At 54.0% G+C, this 13,211-nt stretch overlaps 5 protein-coding genes across 5 annotated transcripts; 4 read left to right on the top strand and 1 right to left on the bottom strand.

The window, feature by feature from the left end:
* Nucleotides 1-113: 113 nt before the first annotated feature.
* On the top strand, nt 114-3,361 carry BU26DRAFT_525406 (uncharacterized protein). Its single transcript, XM_033830499.1, has 2 exons — nt 114-1,966; nt 2,105-3,361. Exons 1-2 carry the CDS (start codon nt 395-397, stop codon nt 3,152-3,154), a joined length of 2,622 nt encoding a protein of 873 aa, XP_033676214.1. The 5' UTR covers nt 114-394; the 3' UTR covers nt 3,155-3,361.
* Nucleotides 3,362-3,588: 227 nt separating this feature from the next.
* On the top strand, nt 3,589-5,197 carry BU26DRAFT_525402 (sideroflexin-5). The gene is made up of 5 exons (XM_033830498.1): nt 3,589-3,774; nt 3,907-4,040; nt 4,096-4,190; nt 4,237-4,768; nt 4,816-5,197. The coding sequence occupies exons 1-5, from the start codon at nt 3,671-3,673 to the stop codon at nt 4,962-4,964; spliced, it is 1,014 nt and encodes a 337-aa protein (XP_033676213.1). The 5' UTR covers nt 3,589-3,670; the 3' UTR covers nt 4,965-5,197.
* A 150-nt stretch (nt 5,198-5,347) lies between these two features.
* On the top strand, nt 5,348-8,873 carry BU26DRAFT_496654 (actin-like ATPase domain-containing protein). Its single transcript, XM_033826261.1, has 2 exons — nt 5,348-7,599; nt 7,651-8,873. Exons 1-2 carry the CDS (start codon nt 5,567-5,569, stop codon nt 8,753-8,755), a joined length of 3,138 nt encoding a protein of 1,045 aa, XP_033676212.1. The 5' UTR covers nt 5,348-5,566; the 3' UTR covers nt 8,756-8,873.
* Nucleotides 8,874-9,347: 474 nt separating this feature from the next.
* On the top strand, nt 9,348-10,360 carry BU26DRAFT_611053 (uncharacterized protein; the record flags this gene model as incomplete). The annotated part of the gene is made up of 2 exons (XM_033836032.1): nt 9,348-9,641; nt 9,833-10,360. The coding sequence occupies 2 exons, from the start codon at nt 9,348-9,350 to the stop codon at nt 10,358-10,360; spliced, it is 822 nt and encodes a 273-aa protein (XP_033676211.1).
* A 458-nt stretch (nt 10,361-10,818) lies between these two features.
* On the bottom strand, nt 10,819-12,709 carry BU26DRAFT_496649 (uncharacterized protein; the record flags this gene model as incomplete). The annotated part of the gene is made up of 3 exons (XM_033826260.1): nt 12,266-12,709; nt 11,965-12,215; nt 10,819-11,881 (listed from the first exon to the last, which is right to left on the bottom strand). The coding sequence occupies exons 1-3, from the start codon at nt 12,650-12,652 to the stop codon at nt 10,819-10,821; spliced, it is 1,701 nt and encodes a 566-aa protein (XP_033676210.1). The 5' UTR covers nt 12,653-12,709.
* Between the last annotated feature and the right edge of the window lie 502 nt (nt 12,710-13,211).

Below are 13,211 nucleotides of genomic sequence, written 5' to 3'. Positions count from 1 at the left end.
TTCACGGCGCCGTCGAGGCCAATGAGCATCCGGCTAGCCGGCAGAAACATTGCACGGACAAGGCAATGCACCGCACACGTGTGGCGCGCCTTGGGGCCGCTTCGGCAGCGCGACGAGCGTCATCCTTGCCCTTCGCAGCATGGCCCACTTCATTGCGACGCCGCCCAGATCGAGGCGCTCTACATATGCAATGGCTCTGCCCAGTTCGCTAGCCTTCCGTACTTCACGTCTCTACGGTGACACACGCGGTCCAAAGGTCCTTCATGGGGCGTTGTTTGTTATTATCCCTCTCGTCCACGAGCTGCTTCGCTCGTAGTCCAGTCCAGTGCTCTGCCTGCACATCCCGGCGCTTCTCCTCCTAACCAACCTGCCAACCTGTCGCATTCTTCTCGCAATGCTGCCAGACAAGAAGCGATCGAGCCACAGGCTCTCCTCGCTGTTCTCCTCGAGCTCTGGCGATTCCCAGGCGTCCGGCTCCATCGCATCCTCCGACTCGACCAGCCGTTTGTCCAAAGTCAAGAACCGCATCTCCTCTGCGGCCCATCTCGCGCCCGAATACCCTCCTCCGCCTCCGCCGAACTACCCGTCCAGCCCCCAGCCCACAATACAACCTGTCGGATCCGCGCCTGCCGCCCTTGCGCCCCTCGAGCCTCCGCCGCCCATCGCCGCCCCGCGCTCTCGAAGCAACTCGCCCGCGCGATTAGGCAAGAGCCGCCCTGGCACGCCCACCGAGGCAGGCGGCGGACTACTGGCGCCCGTGGAGGGAAACCTGAAGAAACTGAGGCGGAGGAGCAAGCTGTTTGGCAGCGAAGAGAACAGCAGCAATGAGCGGGTCAACGAGCCCGGCCAGAGCCAGAGCCAGAGCCAGAGCAGCCCTCTGGCTTGGATCGTCGGACACAAGGGGAAGCTGCCCTACAACCTCACAATGCTACTCAACGGCGAGAAGGTGCCCGAGTTGTGGGACGACCAAGGTGACACCTTCGTCTACCTTTTCCCGAGAACCTCAAATAAAGAGCCGTCTTTCCGCATAGACTCCTCTGTCTACGCCGCCTCCCAAGTCATGACTCGGCTAGTACACGGAAGGCTGTACAGCGAATCCAACCTTGGTCCACACGACCTTCCCGATCGGACCCTTCGCAATTCCTCCGCTGGCAACTACCCGACCTCTCGAACCGCGTCTCCCGATGCCAGTGCGCCAGAGGGCAGCTCTGATGGATCCAAGGGATCGCGAGCGCTGAGCGATGCCACGGAAGATGACCATTCTGAGAAGCATCTCTACATGCCTATCGCTTTGAGCACCGATCATGCGCCTGTCGTGCCTCAAAGACAGGAACCGAGGCTGTCATCCAGCGATATTGACACGCTAATCACGTACCGCAACTTCTTCGCTTTCCTGATTGGCCAGTCGCTCGTCGCAACCCCCAGGCACTCTGAAATTTTCGACATCTTCATGCGAATAGCAGACGTTCTGCAGCATTACAGCTTCTCCAACGTTGATGGCTCTACCTATGGCGAGGTCGCAGCGTCCAGTTTCGACAGCTACGTCGATGAGTTGCATCTCGCGGACGTGAGGCACAGCCGCGAAAAGACCATCGAGGCAATCGTACTAGGCGAGAGAATGCGCTCTATAACCCTGTATACAGAGGGTTTCGTCCACGCAGTCGGCAAATTCGAAAGCATCAAGGAGCTTCAGAACCCGAAGTTCGATTTGATCAGCCACAAGACGATTACCCGAATAGCACGAGCGTCCATGGACTTGGAGAACCGTGAGCAGACTATCAACATTAAATTGAAAGACTTCGAATTTCCCGCCATTTTCTCTGGTATCATGAACTCAGCTATGGCCGACGAAAAGAAGCTGGTTCGCTTCAAGACTTGGAGGTCTGCTTTCATGAGCACTCGGTCTTTCACGCTCGATTACTACAAGACTAAATACGGCTCCTGGCTTCCGAAGGCGAAATCCAAGGTAAGTACGTCACGCTGTACATGTCTTAGCGTGACCTTGGAAAGCCAGCCCCGGAGGCCTTCCATCGGTAAAGGCTAGATCATGTTCCGGTATTGGCTCGTCGCATTGTTCAACACATTTACTAATGTGCCTCAATAGAAGAACAACCTTACCACGAGCGGCCTTAATCGTCTGGTGCTCCTGGATATGTATCGCGATTTGTCCGACCTGTACGATCTGCTCGTGGATCGGACCAACCTGACGAACCGTACTGCGGACGGCTTCATCAGCGAAGACGAAGGTTCGGATTTCGAGTCGGTTGCGAATCGGGCACTGCGAAAAGTGCTGAGTGAATACGACCGCAGCACGCCGCCAGTGCAACCCCCGATCCCATTTGATGTGCCACTGTATCCCACGCTGAAGGGCATCAGGCCAGACTATCCCTCCGGCGATCATAAGAAAGATGCGAAGGCTCGGAGCAAGAAGCTTGGTAAAGATGAAATCGTGCGCATGGTCAAGCACTCGCACAACCCCGATGCAGAGAAGCCCACGGCCTTTCTAGAGGCCTTCAGACACTTCGAGCAAAAGCAGGTCTCCGGTTGCACCATGGAAGAAATGTGTGAGCTTCGAATAGGGCAGTGGTTATTCCTCTATGCTGTGATCCAGTCGCTGCCCATGCTTGCTGTTGACGCCCCCGGCGTTCGATTCACGGAAGGTGTGGAGTACTTCCTCTGCGAAGTGCCTCGGTCCGGCATACCCTGGGGACGAGAAGACACAACTCGCTCGCGGACTTGGTTTGGTGTTGCTGGAGGCTCGCAAGTTGTTAGCCTCCCAACTGACGTCGTCGAACACGGCGTTGAAGGCGTCTTCCGTCGATCTCACTGCTGGAAGATGGCAGAAAAGTGGGCACAGAGCGACCACCTCCTGAACGCAGCCATGCAAGAACTGAACGCATCTCCGCTTCCGCCTCCGCCCAACCTCCTCGATCCGTCCTCTGCAGGCAATCGATCGCGCTCAGAGAGCCCTGACCGGCGGCGCGAGAGCGTAATGAATCTAGGCCTTGAAGCCCTACCTCTCCCTCCTGGGGTCGCACCTACCGCTGGTTCGCCTGCGCTTCGGCCCGCATCTTCCAACGATCCCACAAAAACGTTCGACGCCATTCTCGGGTCCGCCGCATATCCGCCCAAGGACAAGAAGAAAAAGAAATGATCAACGACTGCGTTCCGCTCTTTGAAGGCCTCCAGGCCAGATAATTCTAGCCAATATTACGATGTACAGGATGTTGATGTTGACTGTAAAAAAGTGGTTATTGCATTGCATTGCATATGTTTGTTTTCGTTGATCCATTCATCGCGCTGGTGTTCATATAGCGTTGGCGGATTTCTGGATATCGCCGCACGTTGAAGACCCTTAGGCTAGATGAAGAGATGTTGGGTGTATGTAGACGCATGAGTCGGAATCAGACTCGAATAATGAACCATTGTATATCAGCGTATAAAAGAGCTATCCCAATTTGATGTCGTACAATCTCGAATGTGACATTCGCAGTACGAGGAGTCTCGGTTTGGCGCGGCCCGAGCTTCCACACCGCCCGATAGCTCCGATAACGGTTGGATAAATAACTACCGAGCTCCCTCTGCTTGCGGGCTGGAGCTCCTTCGCGAGGATAAACCCTCGCTGCTAGCTCAATTGACTTGAGTGTGCTCTCATTTCCATTTCTGCGCCATGACTTCCTCCCTCCCCGGCAATCGCGACCTGCCCGTTTCCCAGTATGACCTCAGCACGTACTGCGGTCGGGTGCGGCACTCTGCAGACATCAGTGACCCGAGGTGAGAAAGCTGCGCACTGGAATCCTCTTTACAAGCGCGCTAGGTGTGGTGAGTACCACTACCATTAGCTTTCGCATCAGGCTTCCCCACCCTTCGTAATTGGAGCACGAGAGCTGACTTTTGACAAACTAGGACCCTACTCACATCCTCGGCCGGCCTCGAACATGCGAAACAGCTTGTTACTGCGTACAAGACGGGGAAGATACGGGACATGACACCGGAGCTATGGAGGGCGAAGAAGATAATCGATTCCACGATACACCCAGGTACGGGTTGGACGGGATTGAGGGCTGCGAACACGGCGCGCTGATCGGCTTCAAGATACTGGACAGCCTGTCTTCCTGCCCTTCCGGATGTCATGCTTCGTGCTGTCCAACCTGGTTGTTACGGCTGGCATGCTCACGCCAGGATTGGGGGTAGGGGCGCTCGTCCTGCTGTGGAGCGATTGCTAAGGTCTTGCAGACTGCCGGAACTGTAGGATGGCAGGTTACCAACCAGTCGCTGAACGTAGCCATCAACTTCTCGAACGCGAATAAATCAACGCCGCTATCCACCCAGACGATCATCAAGTCATACCTCCTGGCCGTGAGCGCCTCTTGCGGAGTCGCATTGGGTCTGAATGCTGTCGTGCCCCGCCTAAAACGACTCTCGCCGAACGCAAAAGTAATTGCCACGCGACTTGTACCCTTTGCTGCCGTAGCTAGCGCAGGCGCTCTGAACGTGTTCCTCATGCGCGGGGAGGAAATCCGACAAGGCATCGACGTCTATCCAGTCCTCTCAGACGAGGAGAAGCACAAGGTCGAAGCTGGCGATTTGGAGGTCAAACCCCTTGGCAAGAGCAGGAAGGCAGCTACGCTTGCTGTGGGAGAGACGGCGCTCAGTCGTGTCCTGAATGCGACGCCGATCATGGTCCTTCCGCCCCTCATCCTCGTTAGGCTCCAGAAGACAGACTGGCTCAAGCAGAGACCTAGGATGACTTTGCCGGTCAACCTTGGTGAGTCACTTCCGGGGGATGTGTTGTCCGGTGCTGACGCCTCGTAGGACTCATTCTCACGACATCTATCTTCGCACTGCCACTAGCACTCGCCGCATTTCCTCAGCGTCAGACTGTAAGTGCCAAGACGTTGGAGGCTGAATTCCACGATCGCGGAGGCAAGGACGGAATGGTGGAATTTAACCGTGGCATATGAGGGCAGAAGACGAGACGTGCGTAGAACATACTCGAAAAGTTGCTAAGATGGGCATCAATATCTGTAGCATAGCGGACACGTTTCCGGAGACATACACCAGGCTCGTGGGGTGAAGATGAATGCGGCGAAGGAATGCCGCCGCCGATTGGTCAGATAGCTGTGCGACTCGAAGCTATACGGTAGTTAAAGGCTCTCAAAGAAAGCAAGTGAAATGTATACAGTTTGGATGAAAATACTCCTTCCCAGGCTCCAGTGTGCTAATTGACTAATATTCACTCGGGAATATTATCGTTGCCCGGCACGGGTTGCTGCGCCAGTGTCAAGGTGGCCTCAACTGCTTCGAGCCAGGTGTTCAAAAAGTTGCCCGAACCAGGGAGCTCTGACATCTCTTAAAGTTTCCCATGCAGCATCCTCACCACTTTCACGCCCTCATGCACCTTTCCATTCTGCTCCTGGGATAAATTTCCCTTTCCTTTCTTTATCTTAACCCCAAGTTCGTTCTAACGATACCCCCGCTTTCGACGACAACCCGACTCGCGCGCATCCCACCTTTCGACGTGGTCTACCTCGAATCAGCAGCGCCTCGAAATTCCTCACCCACAATGGCTCCCCCCGGCCGCCGGAGACTCAATCTCTCCCCCGCGACGCTCCTCCTCGGCCTCATCCTCCTCTTCTCCTCGACCGCCTCCGCCGCGTCCGCAGTCCTAGGGATCGACCTAGGAACCGAGTACATCAAAGCCGCACTCGTTAAGCCCGGAATCCCTCTCGAGATTGTCCTCACCAAAGACTCGAAACGAAAAGAGACCTCCGCCGTCGCTTTCAAGCCCTCGAAAAGCGGACCGCTCCCCGTGGGCTCGTTCCCCGAGCGCTTCTACGGTTCCGATGCTGTCGCGCTTGCGGCCAGGTTTCCCGGCGATGTATACCCGAATCTGAAGCAGTTGCTGGGTGTGCCCAGTGAGGGCGATGCGGTCAATGTGTATACGGAGAGGTATCCTGCGCTGCGGGTTACGGGCACGGAGGGGCGCAAGACGGTTAGCCTGAAGAGCGGTGTCTTTGCTGAGGAGGAGAAACCCTTCTCGGTTGAGGAGCTGCTGGCGATGGAGCTGAAGAATGTGAAGGATAACGCGAAGACACTGGCGGGCAAGGGCGCGGATATTTCAGAGGTCGTCTTCACCGTCCCGCCATTCTATACCGTCGAGGAGAGGCGCGCGCTGGAGGTTGCGGCGCGATTGGCGGGCTTGAAGGTCCTCAGCATCGTTAGCGACGGGCTTGCCGTCGGGATCAACTATGCCACGAGCAGGACGTTCCCCGTTGTCAACGAGGGGGGCAAACCGGAGATCAACCTGGTGTTTGATATGGGTGCCGGATCGGCATCCGCGACTGTTCTCAAGTTCCAGGGACGGACTGTCAAGGATGTGGGCAAGCATAACAAGACAGTCCAGGAGGTTCAGGTTCTTGGAGCGGGCTGGGACAGGACCCTCGGCGGCGACGCGCTGAACGCTCTCCTGGTCAAAGACATGATCTCCTCCTTCGTCGAAGTTCCAGGCGCAAAGAGCGCATCCATCTCCGCAGACAAGGTCAAGGCCCATGGACGCGCCGCAGCAAAGCTCTGGAAGGAGGCAGAGAAGGTCCGACAGATTCTCAGCGCCAATACCCAGACTTCTACATTCTTCGAAAGCTTCTATGAAGACATCGACTTCCGCTACAAAGTCTCCCGCTCCCAGTTTGAGGAGCTCGCCACTGACTTTGCTACCCGCGTGGAAGGGCCCATCGACCAGGCTCTCGAAGCGGCTGGTCTGAAGATCTCCGACATCGACTCGGTGATCGTTCATGGCGGAGCTTCGCGCACACTCTTTGTTCAGAGCCGCCTCGAGTCCCTCGTTGGCAAAGCGAAGATCAAGACCAACGTCAACTCAGATGAGGCTGCCGTGTTCGGTGCTGCTTTCAAGGCCGCTGGTCTCAGCCCATCTTTCCGCGTCAAGGAGATTCGCGACAGCGACACCCAGGGCTATAACCACGGCATCCAGTACATGTTCAACATGAAGGACCGTGATCAGAAGGTCTTCACTCCCAGCACCAAGATTGGCGCCACTAAGGACCTACCCTTCCAGATGATGGGCGAGTTCGAGTTCACCATCTACCAGGCGGTCCCCGGAGCTTCCGGTGATGTTGTCAAGCAACCCGTTCTCCACTTCACCAGCGGTAACTTGACAAGGGCAGTCACCAAGATGATTGACGGCGACGGCTGTGACCGTGAGACCTTCAACAACTACGTTCAAGTCAGGCTTAGCCCTATCATCGGTGTGCCTGAGGTGACTTCTGCGTGGGTCACTTGCGAGGCTGACGCGGAAGAGGCCAAGGGCGGCATTGTCGACGGAGTTAAGAACTTCTTTGGTATGGGCGACAAGAAAGACCAGCAACCTCTGAAGGAGGATGAGGGCGCTTCCGAATCCGCCACCGCTTCTTCAGAGTCCTCATCATCTTCCACTTCTTCGTCTTCGGCAGAGACTCCTTCTCCCGAGGCTGCGAAGTCTGGTCCTAAGAAGAAGACTGTGAGGTCTGCGATTACGTATTCGGTCACGCAGCAGGGTTACGAGAAGCATCCTCGCAAAGAATTCAAGCGGATGCAGGACAGGTAAGCCCTGCGATATGTCCTCCAAAATGCTTTTACTAACGACATTCCTAGGCTCACTGCTTTTGATGCATCGGATAAATCCCGCCGCGTCCGCGAAGAGGTCCTGAACTCGCTCGAAGCCTTCACTTACCGTGCGCGCGATTACTTAGAGGACGAATCGTTTATCGCTGCCTCTACCGCCAACGTTCGCTCAACCCTCGAAAAGAAGCTGAGCGCAGCATCTGACTGGATCTATTCCGAAGGCCATGATGCGGCTGAAAACGTTCTAAAGACCAAGCTTAAGGAGCTCGAGGACATCGTCAACCCAATTCTGAAGCGTAAAGATGAGGCCGTCAAGCGACCTGATGCCATCAAGGAGCTCCAGAGCCATATTGACGACGTGAAGAACGTAGTCGGCATCGTGAAAGCGCAACTCGACGACCAGAAAGCTGCCAGCTCGAAGGCAGCTGAAGCGGCCAGCAAGTCTTCAGCATCCACCCCACCAGCGTCCCCTTCTTCGGCGGATCCATTGGCCGATTTAGAAGAAGACGATATGCTTAAGGCATCCGCGTCGGAAGCTGCCGCCGAGCCCGAGACCACTGAGATCCCAACCATCTACACGGATGAAGATCTCAAGTTCATCGAGGACACGCACAAGAATGCGAGCAAGTGGCTCGAGGAGATCCAGAACAAGCAGAAGAAGCTCAAAGAATCTGACGACCCAGCGTTCACCACCAAAGACGTCAAAGACCAGACGGAAAAGCTCAATAACGCCATCATGAACATGATGATGAAGAAAGCCCGCTTCCTCAACGTACCCAAGCAACAAAAAGCCAGGGCCAAAGCCTCCAAACCCAAGAAGAAGGCCGACAAAAAGACCAAGAAGTCGAAGAAAGACGAGAAGGCCGCCGCAGAGGACAGGAAAGAGCCGACGCAAGAAGAGCTCGACGAAGCGCTGAGGAAGGCTGGTGTGAAAGGTGAGGGCATCAAGCTCCAGAGCTTTGGGCATCAGCAGGAGATCCAGGATGAGAATGGCAGGATTCTGACAAAGCTAGATCTTGGAGAGGATGCCACGGAGGAGGATATCATGGCGGCTATTGATAAGGCGACAAAGGAAGGGAGGGAGAAGCTGGAGCGGGAGAAGGAGAAGGAGGCGAGGGAGCGAGATGAGCTGTGAACATGGCTGCTGATGGACGAGCCCTTGATTAAAGCGCGATGATGGGACCATGTGTTTTTGAGCCAAACCATGCTGTGAGCATTTGTAGGAGTTTATGAGAATCAGATCTCTCGCATTTAAAAGTATGTGCATCAGTGCCCTCGCGTGCAATACTGCCTTTTGGTGCGACTCTGTCTTCTAGAATCTCTTTGAACGCATTCGATGAAGTGGTGTTGGTCGGGATCGACATCGCATTCCCCGCTTGCGTCATCCAGTCCTCGCCGGCCAGCCCTATGGCAGCATCTCAACCCAGGCGCATGGCATTCTTAGGGTTCCTTATCGTACGTCACAGTCATGCAATGCACTTCAAGATCGATCCATCTCTCCTTCCCACGTGTCCAGGCCTTCGTTCACGACATTTCCTCCTTTCAACACCTCATGAATCATCACTCCCGCACTCCGCCCCAACGTCATCTTTATCCCGACATCCTCACACTAAGCGGCCCAATCGCAGCACCAAAAGGGTAGAATAGTAATAGGGCCCATTCAAATATCATATACAATGGACCCTTCTCCTCCGCCCCAACCCCCAGGCACAACAACCACACAACCCATGTCCGCGCCCACCCGCTCGAAACTCCTCTCCAGCGGATTCAAGAACTTCCTCAACAAGCCCGCGCTCTCGCACCCGCAGAGGAATCTCACGGTGCAGTTCCACAACGCTGAAGTCCGGGCGAATATGTTGTCGACAAACAACGCAGGAGCTGGTTCGGCGGACATGCCGAAGACGAGTGAGATGCCTGGCGAGCACTTTGAGCCCCGGCAAACAGCGACGAGCGAGGATTATACGCCGGATGTGAGGAAGAGTATCAGGTTGAGTGTGCCGCGGCAGAGGTTGGTTGATGATGTGGGTTTTACCTCCCAAAGTTCCGCTTTATGCTTTACTGTGGTTGTAGGGGGAGTTTTGCAAACTTGGCAATCACACACTCAGGCCAAAACGCTGGGGTATAAGGTCCCATTGGCTGAGTTGACAAAACTTTCCCCGGGAACCATAGTAGTGGGGACAGAATCGAGCTCTTGGAGCTGACGGGAATGTAGATCATCGCGCTGTATAGCTGCCAACCGACCGTAGAACGCGTAAAGCGCTACACCCCCGACTGCGTCTATGACGACCAATTCGTCTACGCAAACGACCGCTACAAAATGGCCGGCCAATGGTTCGCCCTCCCCAAGCTCTTCAAATCCAGCACCAACGAGGGCTACCAAGTGATCCGCTCCGACGACGAAATGATCCAGTTCAAGAACAAGCAGGCCTGGACGTTCCGCCTCATCCCCAAGACGGCCACCATCACGGGGCTGGTGAGCTTGAGCTTGGACCCCGCGACGCGGGACAGCGAGTTCATGCAGATCAAGTACCATAAGGATCAGGCGAACGATAAGGATTATAGCCATGAGGGCGCCGGGTTTAGCTTTAAGAAGTGGCAGGCGGATAATGTGGTCAAGCATATGGATGCGCCTGAGTTGAAGGAGTTTGAGAAGGATAAGGGGGCGGCGAAGGAGCATGTGAGGAAGTATGGGACGGGGACTGAGGAGGGGGATGCGCCGAAGCAGGATTTTACGAAGTAGGAATGGGTGGGTATAGCGATCGCAAGGGGGACGCACTACCAAGGCTTGATGAGATAAAAAGTTTGCTCTCTGCAAATGCTACCAGCGGTTGCGCTCTTACGATGTTCTGCTGTTGCCGCTAGCTCGGCCCGTTCGTCAAGAAATCTCGTTATCTAACTGTTAGCTTTTCGTAAGAATAGCTAAGTCCTGTTCTTACCCTAGCTAATAGTAGTATTATATGTATCTGTTAGGTTTGTTATTACGTATATAGGTGTTAGGTATAGCGCCTACGCTACGTACCTAGGTAGCTTGTAGACATGTATTGTGTACCTGTGCGGATCTCTCTGTATGATGTAGCTCCCCACATAGACCCTAACTCAACAAAACGTATGCTGCGCAAAAGATGCATTTGCGACTCTCTGTTCACGAAGATTCGTTCCTACGACATGAAATGGTATTGAATACTAATCGCAACGCTACTACAGAGACGCTTTTGCAGATTCCCGCCACATCTTACAATTCTCAGAAAGTGGCTCCACAATGTTTGCATAGGCAGCCGCCCAGAGCCTCAGGTTATCCCACTGAGCATTTCTCTCTTCGCTAGTGCGCAGCCCGGTTAGGCAGAAATTGACAGCCTTGTCGTACAGCTTCAATAGCGGGTCGTCGGTGTCATCCAGCCACTCAAGCGCTAGGGATAGCCGACTGTAGTATCCGACGGGCATTCCTTTCAGATCAAATCGAGACTTGAACGCCGTCATGTGCCAGATCTCTAGAAGTAGAATGCCCAGCTCCAAGAGATCCTCTTTTGGTCGAGGGTAGTGTTGGGTTGGGTACTTTTGTTTCGGAGTGTTTCCAAACGTGGCAGAAACGAATGGTCTCGTGAAATCGACAGGAGGAATATCAGGACGGGTAATTGGATCTTCAGCACCGGTTGTTGGATCTTCAGGCCGGAGCGGGAAGTATATGATGGCTTTTGACCAGACTCCAGGAGTCCACTCCGATCGCAGTAGCTGTAGAAAGTTTGAAGCTACTCGAAAGGCGAGTATCATCCGGTCCTTGAGAGAGACTGACCGATCTCGAAGTGTGAGAGTTCTCCAGCGATAAAGAAGTGAATTAAGCGAAATCGCACCATGGTAAAGAGACGGCAGTAACTCTTTCCTTTTTGCTGGTTTAGTTCCGATCCTGCCAGATGTAGTGAGAACGAATGTGACAAGTTCTCGCCCAGAGTTTGCGGAAGTGAAAGCTGCACAAAGATCGTCTCTAATCTTTATTTCCCTCTCCGCTGCAGTTTGAGGTGGAGCTTGCGGAGCATTGATGAGTTCTTCCACGGCTTGCACATTCACCTCGTAAGCCTGTACTTGCTGTTGTTCCAATGTGATGGTGATGGCAAGGTAGAAAGATAGATTTTCCGTGGCTTTCTCTATCTTGGCTAGTGTTGACATGTGGAACGCGGTATCGAGTCGATCATCGAGGAATAATTGCGCTTCGTGCCGAATTTGGCAGGGAGTACGCAATCCATGATTGAGAGCTTTGTATAGACTGCTCGTGGAATTCCGAATTTATCCGGAGCAAAAGGATCCAATCCTTCTGCTCTTTCAGTTATGACGCCTTATATATCCGGTAACAGAATTTGATAGAAAGTCTTGGCGAGCATCAAAGTGCGTCGATTCACACAGCTTCCAATCGGCTTTCGATTCGAGGCGACGAGCCGGATCAAGCGATCAAGGCGGGCAATCGACGCGTTCAGCTCCTTGATGGCGTCTTTCAGCTCACTTTCGGAGAACATGAGCCTCACTCTTGGAACAACGTCCTTTAGGTGACCGTGCACCTGCATCTGGTTTGCGATGATGATCGTCACCAGATCATCAATACTGGCCTGTTACTGTAAGCGTTTCGTTCACTCCGAGGATTGGCGTCGAAACTAACCTCTACTCCGGGTACTAGTCCAGAGATTTTCTTCGCGATGGTTCGAACTGCGTCGAATGCGAGTTCTATTTCAGTCGCAAAGGTCCGATATGTATTCTGCCCCAGATAGTCCTCGATATCTTCACCAATAGATCTGTCTTTCAAGAAGTCGTGTGGATTCAGGTAGAGACCAGCGGGGTTCCCATGGCCGCACTTAACAAGAACCGTCCATAGAATCTCTGCGAGACAAATCTTTTGATAGTCCAGAGCGTGTGCCAGGTCGTCAACGTAGTGGCTTCTCCGAACAAACAATCCGCCGGCGTGCATTGTTTGTCTATACCCACGAATCCCATAAACAACTATCGGTATCGCGCCTAATACAAGGCCTGCAACTTCGATTCCTGACATTGCATCGTCTCCTCGCGAGGCAAAATATGGGATGAAATAATGGTCTCCTAGGTAAACGCAACTTTGGGAAATTCCGAAGAGGAGTCATCCCAACCTGCCTGAGTTATTATATCAGGTGAAGGACTAGACGAGGTTGTGTGACGCTATACGGAGGCGTTCAGCCACGAGCACTTTTGGTCGTCTCAATGCACTCCTCGCCTAAGAAATGGAGATGATTGGACAACGGGATCATGCGACCTCAACAGAGACCATGTCACCGGTCATGCCACTGCCTCCTCCTATAGTCCTAAAGTTCGGTACTTTTCCCAGCTCACCCGCCCTGACAGTCTCCCCAATTCGTACAGATAATGACAGACGTTACAACATCCAGTGTATCGTTGGGCTTCGGTGGTACCCAGAGGATGCCCACACGAGGTCCAGAGTCAACAAGGAGTCTGTCTTACCTCATCGACGTCTCCCGGCAGCTTTTCACCAGGGTCTCTAACACGGTAGGGAAAAGATTGAGATATGCCGCGAAGGGGGGTGTGGACAAAGACGCCGACACGGGAAACCGTATAAG

The sequence above is a fragment of the Trematosphaeria pertusa genome, assembly GCF_010094035.1.
Source record: "Trematosphaeria pertusa strain CBS 122368 unplaced genomic scaffold BU26scaffold_25, whole genome shotgun sequence".
Classification (NCBI taxonomy): domain Eukaryota; kingdom Fungi; phylum Ascomycota; class Dothideomycetes; order Pleosporales; family Trematosphaeriaceae; genus Trematosphaeria; species Trematosphaeria pertusa.
Note: the sequence above shows the minus strand (reverse complement) of the source record. Positions and strands in the feature narration are given on the sequence as shown.

Coding starts and splice junctions, on each gene's coding strand:
- BU26DRAFT_496654 (XM_033826261.1), top strand. CDS start 5,567: ATGGCTCCCCCCGGCCGCCGGAGACTCAATCTCTCCCCCGCGACGCTC. Junction 7,600..7,650: donor TTCAAGCGGATGCAGGACAG/GTAAGCCCTGCG, acceptor CGACATTCCTAG/GCTCACTGCTTTTGATGCAT.
- BU26DRAFT_525402 (XM_033830498.1), top strand. CDS start 3,671: ATGACTTCCTCCCTCCCCGGCAATCGCGACCTGCCCGTTTCCCAGTAT. Junction 4,041..4,095: donor CGATTCCACGATACACCCAG/GTACGGGTTGGA, acceptor ATCGGCTTCAAG/ATACTGGACAGCCTGTCTTC. Junction 4,769..4,815: donor GACTTTGCCGGTCAACCTTG/GTGAGTCACTTC, acceptor GACGCCTCGTAG/GACTCATTCTCACGACATCT.
- BU26DRAFT_525406 (XM_033830499.1), top strand. CDS start 395: ATGCTGCCAGACAAGAAGCGATCGAGCCACAGGCTCTCCTCGCTGTTC. Junction 1,967..2,104: donor TTCCGAAGGCGAAATCCAAG/GTAAGTACGTCA, acceptor GTGCCTCAATAG/AAGAACAACCTTACCACGAG.